Consider the following 24,000-nt stretch of genomic DNA (forward strand, 5'->3'; position numbering starts at 1 on the left):
CGCCGTGCGTACAGCAGGAAGCGGGTCAGAACACCGTGGAGACAGTCGACCCAGCAGAGCTCCAAGGTTGTGGAACGACACCATGCTCTGAAGCAGAAGATCGGGTTTGAGTCATAGAAACAGTTTAGTTTGGGTTCCAGGTTAAATGATTAAGTTTAAAGAGATTTGTTTACAGAATGTTTGATCTTTTAAGAGCCACAGTCCTGAGGCGGTGCGTACCTTGACGTTCAGGTTATCCAGGTAAAAAGCCAATATGTGAGCGGTGGAAGCGATGGCTCGCTCTCTCTCGTGATCCTGCCCAGAGCTGAGCCATGACTCGATGTGCTGCGAGAACAAAAAGACACGCCACGCCAGACAAGTCAGCTCACAGGAGAACATTACTAACCTGACCCTTTCACCTTCATGTTAAACTAAAGACCCAACTTAGAGGAGGGGCTTTATGGGTAAATATGACTTATTGTAGCACAGCTGAACTGTCTTCCAGTACAAGCCAACACCAGAAAGCACCTGAAAAATCCACGATGCACCTTTGCAGGGTAGTTATGACCTCACACCTCACCTTAAAGACACTCTGCAAACCCTCAGGTGTGTGATCTCGGGCCAGGATGCTCTTTAGCAGCTCCTGCAGAGAGGCCAGTGTGTCTCTGTACAAAACCTGGACAGATCAGTCAGAGAACGTTTGTTTAGTCACATCGCCGCCTTCTGAAATGTTGGCTTACGCCACAGCACCTTTCTCTGCTTAGGGTCGAGGATCTCCTCCTCCTTTGTCTTCTCTGGAGTGTGTGTTTCAGGTGGGAGAGAAAACACACTGTTCACACACACCTTCAGCAGGTCAAAGTTCTCACTCTCACTGAGTGGAGGGTCCAGAGGTCTGAAGCGCTCACAGTTAAAGGAACATGATTTATGAGTGAAAGCTAGTGTGTGTGAGGTAAGGCTTGAGCAGCTTATGAGGTCATCCTGCAGAGTCACCGCAAGCATCACCGTCTCACTGAAATGAAGGATACATGAGGTTGGAGCAGGTGGTCATCACCAGGTGGCGTACTGGAGTTCTCATGGAATCAGTTGGTTCTGACTTGATGAAATCCTGATGGTTGGAGTCGCGTGAACAGGCGGTGGGATAACAAATTAACCGTAGAATTAATCTGAAGTCAAGTTTGGCTTTGATGTTGTGATCATACTACAGACCAACATAACGCTGATCAGCTCCTGTTTGCGGGAGAAGACGTAGCCTTGTTTCTTCACACACTCGCTGATGGCTCTGGCTATGAGGCCGACACTCTGGATCAAACTGAGTTTCATAGTCAGGTCCTGAATCACAGAAAAACACACACGCACACGCACACACACACGCACACGCACACACACATGGGAGTAACGCAAACAGAGGACTTAGAGATAAACACACGGTTATTTAAAAAGTACAAAGATTAACTTAAAACTATTAAGGCAGGTGGAATTTAGGTAGTCATGATGCACACAAAAAGCAGTTCTATGCCAAAGCCCAAACTAGCTCAGAGTCACTGTAATCACTCCAGTGATGGCGCAGATATACCCTCCATGCCATTGGATGGAGAGAAAGTGGAAGTCAGAGCTGCAGAATTAGAAGATTAACACAACAGCAATCAGTCTGCAGGATCCAACCCAAGAAGCACCAGCGGAGCCAGAAGTCTGGAAACACCAAGTGTTAGAGATGAGTGAGAAACGAAAACAGCCTCATCACACCGAGTCCGGGTTACAGGTGAGCTTCTGAACACCGGTCCAGAGGACAGAGAGAGGAAGGTCGAAGAAAGACGGACCCTGCCTCCACTACTTACACGTACTCTATGACTCACAATAAAAGGATAATAAACAGCAGGTGTGTTTTGCTGTTTCATCACCTGATGACGCTAAAATGTAGCTCCTACTTAGAATTTTGACCAAGTTTCGGGTTTAGTAGCAGCTTGAGGAGTAGCTGAAGCTTTTGTGATGTCACTGAAGAACTTAGAAGACTACATTCGCTAAAAACAAAGACAATGGTGGTATTTATGGGAAAATAAATAATTGTTCTGTTCCCGTGGCCGATTAGGGTTGCTAAATTATGGTAATTAAGAAAACAATCAGATGTGTTGGTGTAACTCAGAGCTGGATCAAACCCACCAATAGGTGGCAAGGTAGGCGGGGCTTACCGTACAACCTTATAAGCAGGATCCAGGAACTCACTGCGCCAGTCTGTCTAAATTACGGGTTTATGCCAGATTAACATCATTTACACCACAAACCGAGCCTCTACTGCCATCTCTGACCTGCTCTTTCTTAATATTGTCGGACCTTCTTATGACCAACTTATGAAGCAGGGAAACAGCTAAAACAAGACAAAAAGCTGTCAGTGTTAACTTAAGACAATTTGGTACAATTTGTTATTTGTCAAAAAAGTTTAAATCCTTTCAACTCGTGAATTTAAACCAGAATGAAGAGTGGTGAAAAACGTAGCTGTAGCAATAATTACAGTTTATTATGAACCAAACGCCTGACTAATGAACTAAATCTGACATCACAAGTGTGGCCGACAGAAAGCAAACACTAGGAAAGGAGATTAAGATGAAACAGATAAGAACTTAAACAAAGACAGAAAATCAAAGCCCCTGTGTTCCTGTAACTATACCTTTGTCTCTACTTTAATCCCCAGAACCTGCATAAAGAGAGAGGCGAGAGCTGGTTTACTGCAGACACGCTACAGGAACGCATCGGCTCAACTGTCATGATCTCTGAGGAGTTACCACAAAAGTAATGAAACATCTTAATCCTTATAATAAAACTAGAAAGCAAGCAATACCGTTATCCACACCTAAATGTGTGTGTGTGTGTGTGTGTGTATAAATAAAAGAGAGAGAGAGAGAGAGAGAAACAGAAAGACAGACAGAGATAGAGACAGAAAGACAGAGAGAGACAGACAGACAGACAGACAGAGAGAGAGACAGACAGAGAGACAGACAGAGAGAGAGACAGAGAGAGAGACAGACAGAGAGACAGACAGAGAGAGAGAAACACAGAGAGCGACAGAAAGAGAGAGAGACAGAAATGCCCGGAACACATCAACGAGCGCTTCTGCTCACATCTACCGTTTTCTAAACACCCCAACCCCACCTCCGAGCCCTTGCTGTCTGTGTGTGTGTGTGTGTGTGTGTGTGTATAACCAGTGTGCCCCGCTTGTTGATATCAGAAACTGTGCTGATCCTGCTGCTGTGTATTTGTTTTTATTCACATTTATAAAATCCATCTTTTGCTGTAAAAACAGAATTTAAAATGATGGAAATGCCATTTCTCCAAAGGAATGTGTGTGTGTGTGTGTGTGTTCATTTTCACCTCTCTAGACCGTTCAGATACACAAAAATTACCACATTTATCAATCGTGGAGTTTTATTTTGAAATTTCTCTTTTATTTTGTTAAATTTACCAGCCTGCCTCTTCTGCTTTGGTTTGACTTCCTGCCAGAATTGAGGCAGCTCAGTCACAGCTCACGAAAAACTAGAGCTCACGCCGAAACGATTGCTTCGTGGTGCTGAAGTGACCGAGAGCGTATGTTAATAAGGGCGCCGGTTAGAAGCGCTCGTCGTTCCACAGCTCATCGTCACGCTTCCGTGTCCGGCGTGTTCCGGGCGTAAGAGAGAGAGAGCAAGGAAGAAAGAGGATGAGAAAGAGAGCATAGATGAACAGGTCGAGTTTGTTCCTTCCAAACTCGACCTGTTCATCTCGAGCCGTTGGATCAAACCGATGATAAAATCTGACATTCAGTAACCAACATGACGGGGTCGTAGGAAAATCAAGCCCCTTGTGGACTGTGTGGTGTGTTACCTTGGTATTGAAGTGTTTACTGATGGAGCGTAAGATGTCCTGATCGATGCGGTTGAGAATCTTTTCTGGTGGTGCGTTCAGGGCCACCTGTCCATAGCACAGAATTAATGTGCTTTTAACTTTCTCCACCTCAACATCGTTACGCTCCTGTGGTGGAAAAGAAAGGGAGTGAAGCCATTTTCCTCCATCCATCCCACAAAAATATTGAGATGTTTAAATGACCTTTAGCAAGTTGAAGATACTTGGTGACTTTTTGAAGGCTTCTGATTTGCTAAAGTCATCGAGCTTGGCTAAAGTTCCCTCTAAGTGGCTGTTGGCACACAAACCGACGCCCATGGCAACTCCCTGAAAACAGAAAATATGTCAATTATTTTATAAAACTCTTTAAAAACAAACAAAGTTGTATGAAGGTGCTGTACAACAAGAGTCAAGCCAACAGTGCAACAAGAAAAACAGCAATGCAACATACAGATAGTTAATAAAAAGGTAATGGAAGGAATTCAATCCAAATGATAAAATCCTGACATTAAAGCCAGTGCACACCAAACTGTACCAAAGCAACAAGGCTTGAGTTTTGTCCGCCTTTCTTACCTCTCTTTCAAGAGCATCGTTGTGTCGTGCTGTAAGGAGGACTTCCTGCAGCTGCTTTTTTACCACCTCCTTATTGAAACAATGCTGAAGAGTCACTCCGATACATCGATACAGGAAACTCTGAAGATGGGATAAACGTTAAAATCCTTTTAATAAGTACACAGTGTAGCATACCAAATGGCCAAGTTTCCCATCAAAAATGACCAGAAGCTAACATCTGGCCCGCAGGCCTCGTGTCTGACACATGTGACTTGAACATTCTTCCTCTCCTGATAATAACATTTTACTCTCTTTGACATTTAATGTGCTACTACTAGTTTACCCGTTTAATTATAGATCCACTAGGATAAATACAATAAAGTTTATCTCTCACCAAATAGAATATTTACTAAGAAATCACAATGTAACCATAGAAACACTACCCGGTATACATGTATGTGTGTGTTTATGTCCTCCTCCAGCTAGGTGTGTGTGAGTTGTGTGTTCTCCATCCCCAGTGAGTCATGGAGGATGACTGCTTATACTGAGCCAGGATCCTCTGGAGGTTTCTTCCTGTTAAAAGGGAGTTTTCCTCTCCACTGTCACTGCATGCTTGCTTAGTATGAGGATTGCTGTAAAGACTCTGACACTAGTCAGTGACTCGATGCAACCTGCTGAGTTCCTTATATAGGAAACCTTTTACTGATTGGCTTAATGAACTGACCTGTGTTGGAACGTTTACTGTGTGAAGGTCCTTGAGACGACTCTGGTCGTGATTTGGCGCTTTATAAATAAACTTGAATTGAATTGGTTATAAGTAAGACCGTATAGTCATGGATCAATACGATATGGATGAGAATACTGTGAAGATGATACAATATACTGTGATAGGAAACATCAGAAGACATTTGGAATTGTTAGGACTGAATTTACTTGTAAAACTCAGGCCTGATGCTTCTAAGACACATCCAGACTTAGGGAAAGATTGCATTGATCCGTCAGAATGGAGGCGGTAAAAACTGACGGAGAGCACGACTGAGGCTGGTATTGAATTAGGAGTAGAAAATATGAAACTAAAGAAAATGATGACAAACAGCAAGAATGTTCTTCTGTAATAAAACTGAAAACTCTGCATGTAAGCATATATTTGATCTGAAAGGTTTTCTCAACTGGGTCTGCTCTCCTTGCACAGTGCACATCCTCATAAAGTGATTAAATATCTGACAAGCATCTATAGAGTATCTGATTTGGAGAAGCGAGTCCTGCCCATCAGTAATGACACTCACCTTCTCCTCCAGGGCGTTGTTGTACGTAGAGAGGTATCTCGTTGCTTCAGCTGCCAGCTGACACACCCACTTGTCATCGTGAACTGATGCCAGGGTTTTAGACAACAGCTGGAGACAATTTCAGGCTTTAATTTTTACCAAATCAACATTTGAAATGAAAGCTGAGTCTCTGCTTCCTCCTATCTAAAAGTAAACAACCTATTATTTAAGAGGGAATGATTGTAAATGACATTTTCACTCAGTTACCTTTAGTATCTGGTCATCCCACCCCTCATCCAGGCTCTCTGCTGTTGATTCTGATAAACAACAACATCGTAAAGTCAGAGAACTTTATAAATGCAAAAACAGCCAGAAGATTCCTGCAGTTATACAGTCAAGTTAGGAACAGATGTTTCAAAAACGTAGATGTGAGGGTAATTGTTTTATTTCATTATTGTTTTGACCCAAGAACTGGTCTAATTCAGCTCTCACTAGCTAGGCCAGACTTACTTGCCAGGCATGTTGATCTAAATAAAAATAATACAACCGTCACCCAGCTGGGATCGTGTACCCACGTTTGAATTTCATGTGCCGCTCTTTATCCAGCCAACAAGCGTAAGGCCCAGTCCTCCTCAAAAAATCGTGGCTTAATATGAATAAAGTCGCACAAATGTATTTCCGTACCTTCTAGCTGCGAAAGCAAAGGAGGGATCTCCTTCTCCCAGACCTTCTCCGTGTTTGGGTGAATATTAACGCTCAGGATTTGAAGGACAGACAGCGACGGAGCTCCGTGACCTCTGCAGTTGAACGGGAACGCAGCATTGACCTAAAAGGTTTCAACACAAACCAGGAAACATTACATTTATTCAAGTAAAACTGTAGTGTTAAAAACTACAGATGAGTTAGAGTAGCACTATTAATCACCAAGTTTGCTTACCATAAGTCTGATCATGAGTGTTTGAGTAGATGGAAGGTTAACTGATGAAGACAAAAACACTAAATTAGATGGATCCCAGGTCATGTATTGTAATTCTAAATTTATTTTTAACATTTGAGTCGATTAATATAAATCTTTGTCTCTGAAACATACAACCCTGGAAAAACCTCAGTCACGGTAAAAGTCCCATTCCTAAAGATTGGATCATGGTCCATCAATCAAACAGACCTCTACATCTCTCTCCCTCCTTTGCAGAGGGCACCAACTGCATTTTCTCGGCTCAGAGCAGTAAGAGGAATTGAAGCCGGAACCAAGCTAGATGGTTTAACAGACCAAATGCCCGGTTCAGTTTGTGTTTGCAAATTTCTTTGAAGCAGTTTTTATTAATTTATTTTTTTACATCTTCTGTTTCGAGTCTGGCTCCGCTCACGTGAAATGTTTCGACTGTCGATTTTCCAGAATCGTTCAGCCCTGGTCATGACAGACGTAGCATAGCTTTCATATTTACTCAGCAGGAAACATGGCACCTAAGCGGCACAAATGCTCGAAAGTTTGATTCTACTTTACAAGAAAGGATGATAACAGGGCCACTTGCATTACTTGTAAAGTAGATATATCATCAAAGGGAGCAAACGCTATGAATATGCAAACACATTTGAGCAAAATACACAATAACTCAGAGTGGATGTCGTGTTTTTTGACCTGCTCTGAACTAGTGAATTTCAGCGCAGCAGCACCTGTTAGCTAGCCATTTATTATGCTCATACCTGCAAACTCAGAGGGGCTGAGAAAGGCAAGTAAGTAAGTTAATTTTATTTATATAGCACTTATCACAGACATAGAATCACAAAGTGCTTCACATAGATTGAAACAAAATAAAACAAAGCCATAAAATCATAAATAGATAAACATCTCTCAAGACAGAATTAGATTAACATCAGAAAAAAAAGTCATAAAATTATAAATGATCATAAACAGATGAAAGATTAAAAAATTTGAGTTAAAAATAAGAAAATTAGATTTTTTGTTAAAAGCAGCTTTAAATAAAAGGGTCTTCAGCTGTTTTTTTAAAGGAGACATAACATGAAAAACCCACTTTTTTATCCATTAACACGGTGTGTTTCACATTTTAAGTGTCTAAGTGAGCAAAAAGGCTTATATTATTCACTGGAGTTGCTATTTAGATATTTAATAATTAAGTTTTGGGCATATTTGTCCACCCGTTCAGTTTTTCAAATTATCTATTACATCAGTAATTTATTTCGTCAGGATAACTACCAAATATGGTAATGGCCCTCAGCTAAACACAGAGCCAATCCGCCATTTTTTCTTCTTGCTAAGATTTTATGTAGTCCTATTGGAAAAATGCAGAATGTCTGGTTATTTTAGCCACACACAGCTCAAAACTGTTCCTCGTTTTAAGGAAGGGTGGTGTGGCAGTATTTAAACCCAGGAGCTGATGACACTACTGCTAAAAAAAACAGAAGAAAAAGTAGTGTGTTTGTTTGTTTGTTTGTGTTTGTGTTTGTGTGTGTGCGCACGCGGTTCGTTCGTGTCTCCAGGCTAGTAAGTACTGAGGGCTTCATCTATCTAAAATTAGTCATTTCCATCTGAATGTGGCAGCAACGGGACACAGCAGCAGAGCGGTAAGCTTCATATCACTCTAAAATGTCGACAAACTTTACTTTAGATTTACGGGCATTAGCAGCACTAAAACGTTAGCATCCGGCTTGCTATCGCTAGCACAGTATGCTAGTAAAGTTAGCACCCAGATTAATGTGGATTTGGCTGATTTTCGTGGAATAAAACGTGATTTCTGATCAACGCCTTCTTTTACACCAGATGTACATCCACTGATTGTAGCAGCAGAGAGCCTGTGTGTTATTTTACGTGAGTGTGATGTAATCTTAGCATCCAGTAAATAAAGTCCCAGTAAATAAAGTCCCATATCAGCTAAAATGCAGCGTGACAAAGTCGTTAAAGTGCGTCAACACAGTGGATTTAATAGTTTTAAAGAACAATCTCTGAGTGAAGTGAGGTTAGTTTTTTGTCTCACTGCAGATATAAAAACTAACTCTGCATCAGTCAGACGCAGCAAAGCTCACCGTCTGTATGAGCGTGAGCGTCGGAAAGCTGATAAAATCGGCTGTAAAATATTTAAAACAAAAGTAAAAATGTTCCTTTGCTTTTTAGAGTCAACATCCAGAAGGCTGGAGCCGTGTTTCACTGACAGGCTGTCAGACTAAAGCCCTGATGAGCTCAGCTGGGACAAACTGGTCTGATGTTTAGGTAAGTGAAGATCTGCTTCTCCAAGTCCTTGAGATGCTAGTAAAAAATAATTTAGCCAGCTTGCTAATGTTACTTTTCTTCTCCTCTAAGGAACACAGAACGTTCAGATGTTGGAGCTTCACGTCACCTACTGAGTAAACGGTAGCTGGACCAGACCAAAGTGAGTGATGACACACTTCAGCCACCCTCATCATTAAGAACACCTCACCCCCTGAATCCCTCCGTCTGATGACAGCAGAGTGATTTATTTGATGTTTTACTTGTTTAGTCTGTTTAGAAATTATTGAATTACATTATTTTCTGTAAACAACCATCTGATCTGGATGTGCGCAGAATAACTTTCCCCAAGTTCAGCAGCAGCTGGCCTACAAAAACAGCTGCAGCATGTAGTAAGTCTGTCTGCACTGCTCTCTAATGAGCTTCCTTTCATAAGGAATCATTTGTATAATTTTAGTGTCACTATTTTATTACATTTGTAAGAATATGAAGTCCCTGCAGCAAAGTGAACTTGTGAACAAACACAAACGTGACTATAAACATGAAAGCTAAAGAAACAACTTTCCTAAAGCTGCTTGTAAACAAAATATGTCATTAAAGTTACTGTCTATCATTGCAGAATATGGCGATGACATCATGGAACTGGTCTTTGGAAAAGTTTTCCCTGAACCAACTCCGTTTCTAGATGAGGTAGAGAAGATCTGCATCTCACCAACCCTCTGGCCTCAGTATTCAGACAACGGAGGTCTCCCACTGTTATCCAGGACCAGTTTGAAGCCCACATACTTCCCCTCCCTCATCATCAGGAAACATCAATCCGTATCCTGAGGACAACCGAAGACGGCAGGAGGACAGGAACTCTGAGACCTAGACACCACAGCACCGGGACACAAAGCACCTGTGTGCACAACGCCTGTTTAACTACTAAAGCCTGTTTATTATATTGTTCTACTTATTTGCTGTGAGGTTAATACTTAGAAAATTTGTATATTAATGTAAACAATTTAAAAAATCACTGATTGTATGTTTTATTTTAGATGTAATGGTCCAAACTCAGCCTTGTAGACATTTATTGCATCCTGTAGGTAAATACACAGAACAGGCTCAGATCCAGGATGACCCAGCATACTCTTCTTCCATTCTGGCTGTTAGGGATTGTATCAATAACTCAATGCCTACTGATGTTTTCACCTAACGGTATTTATTTAGAATGCAGGTAAGATTTAACTATATTTGTTAGCAAAGCAGACTGATCTTGGGAATTTCACTGCAGCACTGATGTCCACCTCTGTGTACACATTAGAGAGAATTACCACTTTACAGCTAAACACATTTAATAAAGATATAGGCTACGCATTGCAGACAATAGAAACAAAGTTCTAAGCATTAGAATTATAATGATCACATTAAAGAACATTTGGAGGAATGTTCTTTATTTTTGACTAGAATCTCAAATCTTTAAATTAAAATGTAACTGCTTTTTATCCATTTTCAGCCATTAAGACACCCAATATAAAATAAGACTACTTATAAAATTATTTATAATTATATGTCTGTATATATATAGATAGAGATCTTAATAAAATATATTCTTTTAATGGTGTTTTAATGAGCTGTATCATTTTTTAAAACATTTTTTATAGAAATAAATAAGCAAGCAGCATTCCTTGTGTGTGTGTATGTACAGTCTATGGCCGTGACGGATGTGCGTGTGTGTATGTGTGTGTGTGTGTGTGTGTGCGCGCGCGCCTGCTCGCTTGTCCCTCCGTCGGCAGTGACGGGTGTGTGTGAGTGACTACAGACAAATGCATGAGAGAGTTAGCAGCCTTGAAACAGCTTGATGAACTACTCTCCCCACATGTTTTAAAAATGCTAATATGCTATGCTAAATCTGCTATGCTAAATAATGATTTCTCTATAGAACTACAAAGTCCAACTGGGGGAGGAGTTTACAGCTCCTCCTCCAGTTTAAAGAGACAGTACCCAAAAACGGCTCATTCTCAAGACTCTCCTCAGAACAGGGGTAGATGAGGGTCTGTAGAGCAACAATAATGAGGAAATCAGACCAAAGAACTGCAGTTCCACTGTATTTAGACCCCAACTGAAGGATTTAGATGTAAAAAGGAATAACTTAAAAGCATGTTATGTCTCCTTTAAAGTGTCCAGACTGTCAACGCTGCGTAAGGATAAAGGAAGATCGTTCCAAAGTCGGGGTGCAACAGTCTGGAAGGAGTGATCACCTCGACTTTTATATCTGGTCTTTGGAACTTCTAGAAGGTTCTGGAGGGTGGACCTGAGGGCTCGGGTATATAAGGCTTAATATATAAGGCTTTAACAGTTCAGTTATATAGGGAGGAGCTTGAACATGTAGAGCCCTGAAAGTTCTAGTCAGGATTCTAAAATGAACTATAAAGTTAACGGGTAACCAGTGGAGAGACATCAGAACAGGAGTGATGTGTGCTCTTCTGTTTGCTCCAGTTAGGAGCCTCGCTGCAGAGTTCTGGACCAACTGAAGGCGGTCAAGGGCTTTTTTGTTAAAACGTGTAAAAAGTGTGTTACAGTAATCTAGACGGGAGGAGATAAATGCATGGAGAACAATTTCAGGTTCATGTTTTGACACAAACCTTCACAGCTTGGAGATATTTCTTAAATGATAAAAACAGTTTTGGACCAACGTTTTTGGGTGACCTTCAAGAGACATCGGTTAGTCAAAAACAACACCCAAATTTCTTAAGTTCGTCTTGACGGCAGAGGATAAATGACCACGTTTTAGACCAATCAGGGGAACCATGCTCTCAGGGGCAATGATCAGACATTCAGTCTTTTAGAGTTTAACTGAAGGAAGTTATCTTCTAGCCAGGTGGGTGTATTGTGTTTTCCTAGAGCATTTTTTAGCCGTAATGATTGAAATGGCTTTCACAGAGATGGCCACCAGTAACTTAAATGTTTTGTCAAAAAAAAATAAATAAGTAAATAAATAAAATAAAAAACTGAATGATTTTACATGTATGTCACCCACCTTCCTGTTTAAAGTCGATGTTGAAGCTGGGCTCCTGGTTACTTTTCTTCTTGTTGCCCAGCACGATGAGACTCTTACAGAGAGGCGTGGTGGCGTTGCTGTACTGTACAGGAGTCAGGTAGTACAACAGCTTGGGCCAAAGCACCTTCACACAGGAAACAGTCACTTTAAATACCTCAACATTCATCCATTATGAGATCACTTTTATACACAGGAAGACTTTTACATCCGCCAGTCGTCCAACGGTGGTGGTGAGGAGGTGGAGGGTGTTGTCACACATCGTCCTCAGTGCTTCATTTGTCACCTCCTCTGGATCCATGGGCCTCTGGCCCCTCTGATGACACAGCACACATTTGGCTGTATTATGACCAACAGGCGAAACTTCATAAAAAATTACTCAAAAAAAGAAAAAAATTTCTGCAAACATGACGAAACTTTTTAATTTTAGCAACTGAATAAAAAAGATCAATAAGTGAATTTTTCCTAGAACATCGTTTTTGTTCTTAGAGCCTCTGGATTGCACATGAAACTTTGTTGGGGCTCAAAATTGCCCAGGAGCCCTGACAAATGACCAAACACAACCCGGTAAAGGAAAGACTGGTAAAACCCACCCACTCACTCGACCTGGACATGAATATTAATGAGCTGAGTGCTGACTGGTACGATGGCTCCATGATGCAACCTGCAGCTAGGAACTCTACAGCTATGTACAGTATCCGGATAACTCAATATGCAAGCTGCGGATCTATCTGGAATTCAGTCAAAGTCTGGATATTCCCAGTAGTACTGGGAGTGTTACATGTGTGCTCAGATATTCTTCTTTGTTTATTTCCTTTCATCCAACAAGAATTTTAATGCCCATTAGCCTCATTTAGCTCATAGCTACATTGGTTGCGTTTGTTGGGTGTCAATCATCTGCCCCCACCCTCAGAGCCCCGCTCTCAGCTCCGTTTTTGTATGTTCCAGGAGTGATGATAACTAATTTGCCAATGAAAGCAGATTAGTGAGGGCACAGAGCCTTTGTTTTGGTATCTGGATTTAGAAGTCATGCCTTTATGAGATGATTAGGGAGGCTTCTGAGATTTCTTTATGCTAGATGACTTCGTGCAAAGACCAGCAGTTCTCAGTCCAGGTCCTGAAGGGCCGGCATCCAGCCTGTTTTCATTTTAACCCTATTTAGATGTACCTGAATTCAATCAGCAGGAAATAAACAGGCTTCAGCAGAGCTTGATGTGCTGCTGCACAGACGATTGAACCACTGAGTCAAGTGTGTTGCAACCCACTAAACTGTGTACACCGTCCTTCCAGGACCTGGACTGAGAACTGCTGGTCTAGACCATAGAACTATTATAGCTTAAAAAAGCTGTGTGTTGGAGCAGGCGGAGAGAGACGAGGGCTCATCACACCTCTGTTCTCGGTTAGCTGTTCGGAGCTGGGGGCTAGGAGTAGGAGCTGGTCTTCAGGTTGGGGTCTGAGGTGGTGTGTCGCTTTGTTCATCATTACCCCAGCAGAACGGGGCTAGCTCTGGTGTCCGGGGATGGTTGTGCCCTCTGTGCAGAAGTACTGGGACCGGAGTGAGTAGGGTGTGTATGGGGAGCGTGAGTACGTACATTCTTGTAAGTCTTTAGGTTGTATGTGTTTGTGTGAGCATGAGGGTGGGAGTGTGTGACTGTGTTTGTGTGTGAATGTTTCTGTCAGGTGGGGTCTTGGACTCTTCGCCTCTCCTGGGACATCTTGTGGTGCTGCAACATCTTCGCCTGCCCTCCCCACAGCCACTTTTTCTGCCGGTGGGTGGTGCCTCGGTCTGCCTGCACAGCTGCAACACCCGTGTCGGGGGTGGGAAGTTTTTGGGATCTATCGGGTCGCTCCCAGTGGCCGCCTGGTGGGGTCTGGACCGCTGGGCTCTGTCGGGTCCTCGGCGGGGTTAGTCGCCCTTTGGTCCCGGACCGCGGTGTTCCGAGCTTGGCCATTTCAGGGCGGGCGGCTGTGCGCGGGCCTGGGGGCTTGCCCTTGTTATGACCCGCACTTGTATAACGCCTTTCAGGAGGACTTCAAAGCGCTTTACACTACAGTGCATCATTCATCCATTCACACTGATGGTGATGAGCTACGATGTAGCCACAGCTGCCCTGGGGCGCATCTCCCAGGGCTCTGGCGGCTGCTGGTTGTGACCCCCAGGGTAATCAATCATCATTTATTGGTTATTTTTGTGAAGCCTCCTCCCTCACCTCTTCCTTCTCTCTCCGTCCCTTTCCCTTTCTCCTGCGGACCCCAGGAAGAATAGTTGTTACCATGGTAACAACTACCGGGGATCCTGACTAAATAAATAAATCTTTCACTTCTGTCTCCGTTGGGATTTTAAACAACCAAAAATATTTCTAATAAAGTTTTGGTATCAGGCGTGGCATTACAGCAGAAGCTATAAGGCTCCATCTGTGAGAATAAAATTGGAAGTCTTGTCTTCGGCATTCAGGCATCAATTTTGACTGCTTACCAGCTGGACAGGAGACGGTAAAATATATATATATAAGCTGTTTTTAATAGAATTTCTGTCTCGTTTCTGCTCATTTTTAGAGATTTTGTTTCTCTTTCTTTCTCTCTCTTTCTTAAGCCACTTAACCCTGACAATTAATCCTAAACTCGATGGATGAACTACTGCAGTAGTGACACAAAAACATGACTTTCAGATAAGATTAATCTCTTTTAGACAATTCTCATGTTGTAGTGGTCTAGTTCAAGTACTGAACAGAAAATTAATACATGATGAAAGGGTTTTAATAGGAATGCAAGAAAATATCGATATGGCAACATGTTTTCCTGCAATATTATTTGATATTCAAAAGCCGTGCATCTAATTTCAGAAGAATTCACATGCACACATTTGTGTATTTTTTTTTTCTTTTGGTAAAATTCAAACGCCGACCGCTAGGTGGCAGCAGTGTGCAGTGGGTTTTGTTTCCACCACTGAAATGTAAATCCCTCTCTTATGGTTCGGATACCTCATGTTAAACATGTGACGTATCATTCTGGACTGTTTATTGAATTTTCCTAATTTCAGTATAAAAAAAAATTCGCCAATATTATCTGGCTGAATCTATCGCAATATATTGCATCGTCTCTCCCGTATCGTGATACGTATCGCATTGCCATATTTTTACAATACACATCCCTAGGTTTAAGTAAAAGCATGACTTACCTGGTAAGTGTCTGGTAAAGCACAGTTTTGAACTATGAATCTAACCAGCAAGTCTCCTCCATCCAGTTCCAGGTAACCATGATGAGCCATGGCACTGATTACTTGAACCACGCGCTTCTTCACCTAGGACCCCAAAATATCACCATCAGATAAAAAATAAATCCTAACAGATTACACGCTAAGGAGCAGCTAAGAAATTCAACCCGTCTTTACCTTGTTGCTGTGGTCTGCCATTGGCTGTCTAATGTTCGCCAGTATTAGAAGCTTTTTTCTCTCCATTGTAGAAGCTGCAGCATATATAAATATATTAAAATGGAAATGTCTAATAATGCTAAATAAAATACTCAGTCACTATTTAATGCCTGTGGAATAATTCATAACTATGGAACATTGTATTTCCTCACTGGAGGAGTTGATGAGGTGACGAAGAACAGCCAGGGAGCCCATCTTGCTTCTTTCATGGCTGTTTTCCAACTTCTGAAGAACAGACATAACCAGTCGATCTGGGAAAGAGTTGGCTGAAGGGAGAAGAGTGGAAAAAAACAAGAAAAGAACATTTGAGATCCTGAAATTAGCATGCATTATAACAGTCAATCACAAGATCTAAACAAAAAAAGGAAAAATAAAGCGGGCAACAGTACTTTCACAGTTAACATGATTATCCTGAGGAGGAGACAGAGTTTAACACAGTAGTGATGTCATCAGTGTGATCTTATTACTGCACATGTGACCAACACGACTACAGCAGCTTGTTGGACAGAACTCTAATCTGGACAACACACAACAGATGAATAAATGGGTACCAAGCAAACTGAAGCAGCGCAGGACCTCGTTGTGGTTCTTGACAGTTGGTGGGTCGCCGTAATCAACAGGGGCAGAAACCTGCAGCAGAGAGACGAAAACTTTATCTACCGGTGCTAGTAGATCTAACAGGAAATCAATCCAAACAATTCAGTAAAAAGAACGATCGTAACCCATTCAAACGACACATTTTACATTTGGAGAGACAACGATCTTAAAACTCATCTAAGTAGCTCTTCTTTGTATGAAATTGTTGCAACATCAAGAATTGTGTAACGCTGCGGCTAAGTCACGACAGTAAATTGACCACTTCATGTAAAACTGCTGGAGCCGCGTCCTTAAGTGTACCTGCTGGTGCAGCACAAAGAGAAGTCCTTCCAGCTGAGTCTCCAGCACTCTGCTGCCCATGTTGACAGACGCATCCAGAACTAGGCACAAGCTCTAGTTACACAAAACAACATAAAGAGAGAGAACCAAGTCCAGTGTGGGGTTTCATTTGACATTTTCAAATCGGAAGCATGACTCAAGGAGGAGGAGTTAAAGACCATCAAACAGCGCACACAGACTGGTTAGTTTGTGCCCACCTTGCTAACGATGTAGTGCTCGTTGTTTTTCTTGTACAGAGACATGATGGCAGGAATGATTCTGGGGATCTGCTCTTCCAGCTTGTCACGGGGCATCAGATGACACATGGAGCCAACTGCCTCGGCCACTGTCAGCCTCAGCTGGAGCAGACAGGAAGACAGGCGGGATATGAGGTGACAGACGTGACAGGCTGAGTGACGAGCTGCAGGTTTGCTGCCTGCAACTTCAACTCTGACCAGAATCACACCAAAAATTCTGTGATGCCCCGGACAATCGATGGAGCTCATGGGAACAAAGGAAGAGAGCTGGGCTTAGCCTCACTTTTACCTGTTCAGGTAAAGTTCTAAAGTAAAACTAACCGCATCCGAATGAGTGTTCTTCATTTTAGACCTTCTAATTGAACTATTTTCCATGAGGCGATGATTCTAATATTGTATGTATTACATTGCTATTTGCATGCTGTTGCTATCCCACCGCCCCACGCTGGCTCAGGATTCCCGTAAAGGGCCTCGGAGTCGGAGCAGCAGCACGTTGGTGGAAACCTTACGACTGCCTGGTCTCGGCTAAAGATCCAGACCCGGGTTAGTGGGAAAACCATAATCCTTTACTACTGACTAAACATGACTCAGCAGAATACGTGTGCATTTAGTCTGATCTTGCTTAACCCACAGCACCGACGCAGAGTGACTCCACCTTTGACTCCCTGCTCTGCAACCAGTGATTGAAGAGGATGTCAAAAGCCATGTAGATCTCGTTAGAGAAGGTGTCTTTTCTGACAGTGGGGTCCGGAGCTTTGTCCAGGTTAGCCAGGTACTCCAAAATGCTGTCGCTGAAATGGCACAGAGCTGCAGGAAGAAAACGAAGCCAAGAAACCAGATGAGGAAAAGGAAAAACGCACCGACTCATCAAAAGAACAGAGAGAGTTGCATTTTGTCTGACAGAACCCTTGAACTGAAATGAGGTGGTCTTAGAATAACAGCAGGGGGACAGAAATGTCAGACAAACAAACATGAGGTTCTCACCAGATGAGAAGACCCACTTCATGTTGTCCTGTTTGGCCAGGCCCAGCATTGGCAGCATGGTGCCCAGAATAGCACTCAGAAACGGCACCATCCCATAAACTAGAGAACAATGAAAGCACTTTACTATCTCAACTGCCTCCTAAAATCAGGAAAACATGATCAGCATTAAAGAGTTATATCAGAAAATCAGTTTAAGCAACGATGCGAACATTTAATACTGAAGTGATTCGAAGTGAAACAACGTCGGGAGCAAAAACTCTGAGGTTTTGATCGTGTGTCCAGCGGGAATGTTGGGATAAACACAGCTCAGAGTTGTTTCTGACAAGCGAGGTCTAAGAATGGTTCACTCCGAGACTAATCAGCTGTTTGCATTCACCCGTAACCATTTAAAACATTAAAATACTCATGGGTCTACACCAAGCCCCCACAATGCGGCTCAAAAATTGAGTCCAACCCGGAAGTACCAAAAATTGCAGTTCCACCCTCATCCGCTGGGGGCTGGTATCAGAAGCGAGCAAATCCTCATTGACTGCCATGTTAAAAATACCAGTTTTACAGCAGAAATAAACATGTTTACAGCCTGGTTCCAACACATGTTTTTGGTTTAAATGATCTAGTTTAAGCTGGGCGTACACTGTGCGACTTTTTCACTCGCAGCGTTCAGCTTCAGCTCAAACTGTACGACTTCCTCGCAGAGCAGATCTCACGAGTCGTGTGCTCACACTGTACGACCCAGTTCTCGCATGCGACCTGACTGCTCACACTGTACGTCTGGTAGCAACACGTCGGCCCTAAAAATGTGCTAAAAATAGCAGTTTTTACTCAACACGTCAGACTTTTTTGTCTTGCCTGTTGTCCTTCAGGAGTGCTGCAGGAGGACACACAGGGATTTATGGGAGTTGGATGAGGAAAACGAAATAAAGAAAGTGAATCTGTGTTTTGTGATCAGTTTAATTTGACATGAACACGACAAACACGCTTTCTTGACAATCTTTGTGAGTAAAAAAATGTGTAGAAACAAAAACGAACAGCGTGTGTTATTAGGGAAATAGCGAGCGACCGGCCGGCGTTGATGCAGGATTGCGCGCGCATGCGCCGTGAGCGGTTCTGATACTTTTTGGATCGCAGCTGCTCGCAGCGCCGCTTCAACAGTGCGATACCCTCACGAGGGACGAGCGAAATATTAAACACACCAGAAGTCCCTGCGACCTCACGACTGCTGATCGGCGGCTGGTCACGTGGTGTTAATCGCCTCTCGTAACCCCCTGTACACTACACGACCGCTCGGCGCAAAACTCGCCCCGATGTTGTGGCTTCTCGCACGACTGGAAAATCGGCTCAAAAAAGTGAAAAAGTCGCACAGTGTACGCCCGGCTTTACACTCATGACAACTCTGAGGGGGGTAAATTTTTTCTCACTCTTCTGTTTAAGTGTATCGATTCAATTCAATTCAATTTTATTTATATAGCGCCAAATCACGACAAGAGTCGTCTCAAGGCACTTCACATAATAAACATTCCAATTCACAGTTCATTAAGCCAATCAGAAAGAATGTTTCCTATATATTAAAAGCCTAAAATTCTGTATAATTAATGAGTATCAGACCCACGAGACCACAGAGCTAGCTCCGTGGAAAGGCTTCAGTAGAGCCTCGGTCTGGCTTGGAAACTGTTCCGGGATTTTGAGTCTCTGTGTTTGTGTATTCTTTTTGGATATTATTTGTGCAATTGTTGGACAAAATGACTTGCTGTGGCATTAATTGCACTAATAGAGTGTCCAAGGAGTCTCCACTTCATTTTTTTCGGTAAGTAAAATTATATTTATGTATTTTAGGTCACTGCCGAGCTGAGCTTAGATTTTAACATGTACTGTTTAACCATGAAATTTAAATGCAATAGGGTAAAACCCAGTGCATTTAACATAATGCTGCACTTTAGAAAATGGGTTGAAATACAACATGTTGGTGGAGCTGGGTTCTGACTATCGGCTTGTGGAGCTCTCGGGAGACCGATGTTTTCCACCCGGTTCTCCCCTCCCCGCAGCTCGGTGCATCTCTGTCTGATCGCGGCTTCTGTGCGCTGCGCGGGCTGTCGGCTTGTGGAGCTCTGGGATGGAAACCTTTCCACCCGGTTCTCCTGAGCGGCAGCTCTGCGCATCTGAGATCGCAGCGGCACTTGTCTGCTGTGCAGCTGCCGGCTTGTGGAGATCTCGGAGACCTCTGTGTTCCACCCGGTTTTACCCAGCAGTCAGCCCGGCGTATCTCTGACTCAGAAGCTCTGGTGTTGTGCACAGTTAACTCCGGTTGTAGCTAGGTTGCTACCTCCGTTAGCTTAACTCCCACCTAAGCGTTAGCTTGTAGCTAGTTCGACCGGGTGTCGTCAGTTGATCCCAGCCTTACAGCCCCACCCTCAGCTCCACCTCTTTTCCCTTTTACGGAATTGTCTGGGCTTGACGGAACCTGTGACACGGTCAAAATGGCGGTGGTGGCCACCTCCCATCTTAGCCCAAAAACTTATTACTGGAGCCTATGGAAATGAACTGTCCAATATATATGTCGATGGTCTACACCTGAGACCTCCTTTAAAGTTGTTGTGTTTATCTGGTCATGGAAACTCAGCGGGCTGTCAATGATTTATCCTCCAGGTTTAAGACCCGCTGGGCTCGAAAAGCTGCTCCTGAGCAGGTTAAACCGGTTCTGGACAGTCACTAAACCACCTCAAACTTAACGTGCAACTTCCCCTTCGGTGCATGTCGGATCTTTTGCTTGTAAGGGGAAGCAGAGTCTCACCATTGGAGTCAGACAGGTTGGCGAGTGTTTGGACCACAAAGAAGTGAGGAAGGACCCCCGGCTGGAACTTGCTCAGGATCTCCTCCATGATGTCGTTGATGTGTTTGTATCCAATGGCAACCAGGATGTTACTGGCTGCCTGCTGCCATTCAGAGATAACCTCCTGTTTCAAACATGACAGAAAGTTGTGTTTATTATGGCCAAAAGAGCCACACCACTGCACCATTACATGGATCAGCTGACCTTTGACCGGGTCATTTCCTCTGAGGCCAGGGAGATGAGGCTCTTTATTCTGGGAACATTGAGCTCCTCTATCCTGCAGCCGACAACCAGCTCGATGGTCTGGAGGATCACAACTCTGTGGCTCACGACCAACTGCAGAGGAGCAGCAGAATGATGAGGAAGACTAAAATCATGTCAGCTTTCAAATGTGTAAACGTAGGGGGTTTGTTGTTGGGTCTCAAATCAATAAAATCACCAGCTGGTCACATAAACGTTTTATCATGTTGGTGATGTAATTAATTCTAGTTTATTTTATTTATAATTCAGTGAAAACAGCCCATTTGATGACTCCAAGAACATGTCAGAAACCCTGAGACGTGGTAGAACAGAGAGGACTTCTTCTGTTTCCTGAGACCTGTCTTCAGAGTGATGAAGAGAGGAAGCGAAAGAGAGATGAAGTGGTGAAAAGTGTGATCAGATGCTTTATTGGCTCACGGGATAATTCACGTTGGACTGAAACAGGAAATCAAGACTCAGATTTTAAATACATCATCTCATTTTAGTCATTTGAGTCAGAAATAAAAAGTGTTTTAAAGAAACTGGTTTAGTCCAGAAAATTATTGCTGGATTAATCTCATACTTGTGACCTGAGTTCTAGTTTCCACGGTAACGGGCATCGCCCGACCCTGCTGCTGTATGACACAAACTTTCATTTCCTCATTCACGCTGTGCTGCATTCATGAACTCATGCCAAAGCTGATCAACAAAAATTCACATAGTTAATGCTGATTAGTCATTAGTTCCCTAAAGGTGAGTGACTTCCACATGACCAGTCGCAACACGAGGATCCGAACAGCAAAAGGGAACAGAGGTGTGTTTCTGAGAAAGTTTGAAACAAATGCTTATTACGCCGAGGACAATGAAAACAGAAAAACCAGCATGAATGAGCGAAAACTTGCCTCAGTAAATGTGGGTCCATGAGAAAATGCTAAAATGAAACACTGGTCAGCTGTTCCATGAACAAAAACACCTGAAGCTTTGTTTGCTTTTATTAAAAGAGTTTTCTCAAACAGAGAAAAGAACTTAACTTTAGGTTTCGAATGAAAGGCAGTCAAATTTCTGTTGTTGTTGTTGTAGGTCCTCCTGAAGCGCGTGCCATCTAAAAGCTTTTCTCTGTTTAAATGGAGCTTGTTGGATCCAGCATCAGTACTACTGGAGTTTGTGAGAATCCTAGTGAGACTGTCTCGTTTTGTTGGGCAGACAGCAGCTCTGAACTTAAACGTTACCAACTAAACCCTTAAATACGCCTCCAACCCCAACTCCCCATCACGCTGCAGAGCAAGTCTGAATAAGGACAACACAGCTTTTAAAGTCATTCCTCCAGCGTTACCAACAGGAATGTTATAATAATTACTTTCTTCCACAGAAACTACTGCTGACCAGTACCATTTTGCATTTTATTGCCGTGTAAACCAGCTTCTGACCTAACCTGACCCATGACCTGGTGCACAAGAATACCGATAACAAAAACCTGATGGATAAATGAGGAGATCTGATTAAGTTTGAGGTATCTGGAGGGTTTTACCTTTGGGTGCTGCAGGAGATAATCCTGGCACATGGCCAAGACCAGGTCTGGCTGCTGTTTTCCCAAAGTCAACATGGATTTTCGGACCTGATCCTGGACCTCGGAGTCTTTGTCGTTGGCTGCATCCAGCAGAGCCAGCGTCACCTCTAGAGAGCAGATGCATATTTGATTTTAAACATGACATGAGCAGTAAACCCTAAAGACAATCCGTAACTCACGCTCTACATCAGTGTCGTCCATGGCCATTTCCTGTTGAGTTGTGTGGTATTCAGGCAGACCTGGAGGATGACCATGAATCAAACAGACATTTTTTCTATTCTGTGGGCTGATAGTTTGAGAGTTCTGCCTTTAAAAAGCTAGTTTGGTTTGTTTTTCTGAATATTATCAATTAATTCTCTAAAATTGTGCCTACAATAAACATTTGTTGGTTGATGTAAATCAGTGCTCAGCAACAGCGAAGCATCAAATATCACCCATCATCACTGGGAAACGACCAAAAACCATCGTTACGCTCTTCATGTGCAGTGGAAGGGTCAGTCACTGGTGTCATCCCCAGTTTCACCCAACTTCAGTTCAATATCCTTCAACTCAAGAAAGCTAACTGGTTCCGTCGTTTAATCATCTTCTGAGTCGAAAAATAAACATGACATTCAGAACAAAAGTCACTCTCCGGCGCCAACCAGCTAAATCAGGCGGACGGCGGCTCTTAGAGGCCAAATTAATGTCATATAACGAGGTTTTCACCTGATGGCGAAGAAACGGAGCCCAAAACACGTTAGCACGCTAAGCTAGCAGCAGCTGCTACGGAAGAGCCGCTAACCTCCACAGAGAAGAGCTAACGAGGCTAATGATTCACTCACCTGCTCACACAGAGGGTCCGCCTAGTGATACACGTCCCGACACGGGCTCGGTTCTTCTGCGGAGTTGCCAAACGGACACAACGGGTGTGTGACACGGTGTCCGCAGGTGTAAACCTGGTGTAAACACGCAAAGTCACGTGCATCTTGTCAGCAGGAAAGCATCAGACTAGCAGGGGGCGTGGCCTCCCAGAGCAGCAGCTGCTGCTGCACATCTGCAGCTGTTTAAGTCACCTGTTTGACTTCTCCGCAGGTGTGTCAGACTCGACTTTATGAACAAATATAGTATTTTGCAGAAGAACCATCAGGCGGTTTTTGTTATTCTAGGGTCAAAGAGGAAGATCACCCAACCTTAACCTGCAAGTCTTACCTGTCCGTTTGTTTTACATTTAACTCATTTAAACTAGTTTTGGTAACAACTTGTTTATAAAGTCTTTATTCACTTGATCTCTAGCTCTAAAAGTTTAGGTTTACAGCTTACAGCTAAATAAATACCTTTTTTTTCATTAAAAAAGATGAAAATCATTTTTGATCAACATAGTTAAACTATTTAGATGGATATCACATGAATGAAATAAAAAGATATGTTTTTCAAAAATGATATAAAAACGGTGTTATTTATTTTTGTAAACTTTGACTTCATTCAGTCCCAAGTGAATAAAAACTTGTGCTTGTTGCAGCTTCAGGAAGACTCCAGTCTTCCTGTGGCTCATGTGCTCCTTAACCAGCTGCACCGTGGAGCTCTTGTCAAACATTCTAGATGTTTTATTTCTTACATATAATTTTATTTCTGTATTTAGCATTTCATTTTAAAGTCTGCAGTTTGAACGTTGCCACGTTGAGTTGAAATTTTGATGAATGTTTTTGCAGTTCTCCTGCACCAAAAAAACAACGAATTGCTTCTGTGTCTGAAATGTGCTTTATTAATAAAATAAAAGACTGTTAGAGCGAGTTCCCCTGCTGCCAAATTGACACAGTGTTTTATTATGAAGGAAGTAGCTACCTGGGTTTAACACTGACTCATACCACCATTGTG

General features: G+C 42.8%; 1 protein-coding gene across 2 annotated transcripts in view; it reads right to left on the minus strand.

The window, feature by feature from the left end:
- Positions 1 to 23,119, minus strand: part of LOC107378803 (maestro heat-like repeat family member 1) — a 37,322-nt gene extending 14,203 nt beyond the window's left edge. Inside the window, exons 1-29 of one of the 2 annotated variants that reach the window (XM_015949216.3) lie at positions 22,968 to 23,119; positions 22,326 to 22,385; positions 22,108 to 22,253; positions 20,544 to 20,675; positions 20,301 to 20,463; positions 17,513 to 17,611; positions 17,184 to 17,335; positions 16,490 to 16,630; positions 16,254 to 16,346; positions 15,908 to 15,986; positions 15,509 to 15,622; positions 15,318 to 15,391; positions 15,105 to 15,227; positions 12,135 to 12,242; positions 11,909 to 12,053; positions 6,604 to 6,644; positions 6,351 to 6,492; positions 5,934 to 5,983; positions 5,688 to 5,795; positions 4,423 to 4,542; positions 4,054 to 4,176; positions 3,832 to 3,978; positions 2,642 to 2,668; positions 1,186 to 1,308; positions 1,005 to 1,084; positions 730 to 871; positions 560 to 655; positions 220 to 324; positions 1 to 87 (exon numbers count right to left, since the gene is read on the minus strand). The exon at positions 1 to 87 is cut by the window's left edge and continues 49 nt beyond it. In XM_015949216.3, coding sequence (XP_015804702.3) covers positions 1 to 87; positions 220 to 324; positions 560 to 655; positions 730 to 871; positions 1,005 to 1,084; positions 1,186 to 1,308; positions 2,642 to 2,668; positions 3,832 to 3,978; positions 4,054 to 4,176; positions 4,423 to 4,542; positions 5,688 to 5,795; positions 5,934 to 5,983; positions 6,351 to 6,492; positions 6,604 to 6,644; positions 11,909 to 12,053; positions 12,135 to 12,242; positions 15,105 to 15,227; positions 15,318 to 15,391; positions 15,509 to 15,622; positions 15,908 to 15,986; positions 16,254 to 16,346; positions 16,490 to 16,630; positions 17,184 to 17,335; positions 17,513 to 17,611; positions 20,301 to 20,463; positions 20,544 to 20,675; positions 22,108 to 22,253; positions 22,326 to 22,353 — 2,988 coding nt within the window. In that variant the 5' untranslated portion in view covers positions 22,354 to 22,385; positions 22,968 to 23,119. The remainder of the gene's footprint in view (positions 88 to 219; positions 325 to 559; positions 656 to 729; positions 872 to 1,004; positions 1,085 to 1,185; positions 1,309 to 2,641; positions 2,669 to 3,831; positions 3,979 to 4,053; positions 4,177 to 4,422; positions 4,543 to 5,687; positions 5,796 to 5,933; positions 5,984 to 6,350; positions 6,493 to 6,603; positions 6,645 to 11,908; positions 12,054 to 12,134; positions 12,243 to 15,104; positions 15,228 to 15,317; positions 15,392 to 15,508; positions 15,623 to 15,907; positions 15,987 to 16,253; positions 16,347 to 16,489; positions 16,631 to 17,183; positions 17,336 to 17,512; positions 17,612 to 20,300; positions 20,464 to 20,543; positions 20,676 to 22,107; positions 22,254 to 22,325; positions 22,386 to 22,967) is intronic. The other variant, XM_070550842.1, reaches the window with a different exon arrangement.
- Positions 23,120 to 24,000: the final 881 nt, after the last annotated feature.

The sequence above is a fragment of the Nothobranchius furzeri genome, chromosome 5 (assembly GCF_043380555.1).
Source record: "Nothobranchius furzeri strain GRZ-AD chromosome 5, NfurGRZ-RIMD1, whole genome shotgun sequence".
NCBI classification, from domain to species: domain Eukaryota; kingdom Metazoa; phylum Chordata; class Actinopteri; order Cyprinodontiformes; family Nothobranchiidae; genus Nothobranchius; species Nothobranchius furzeri.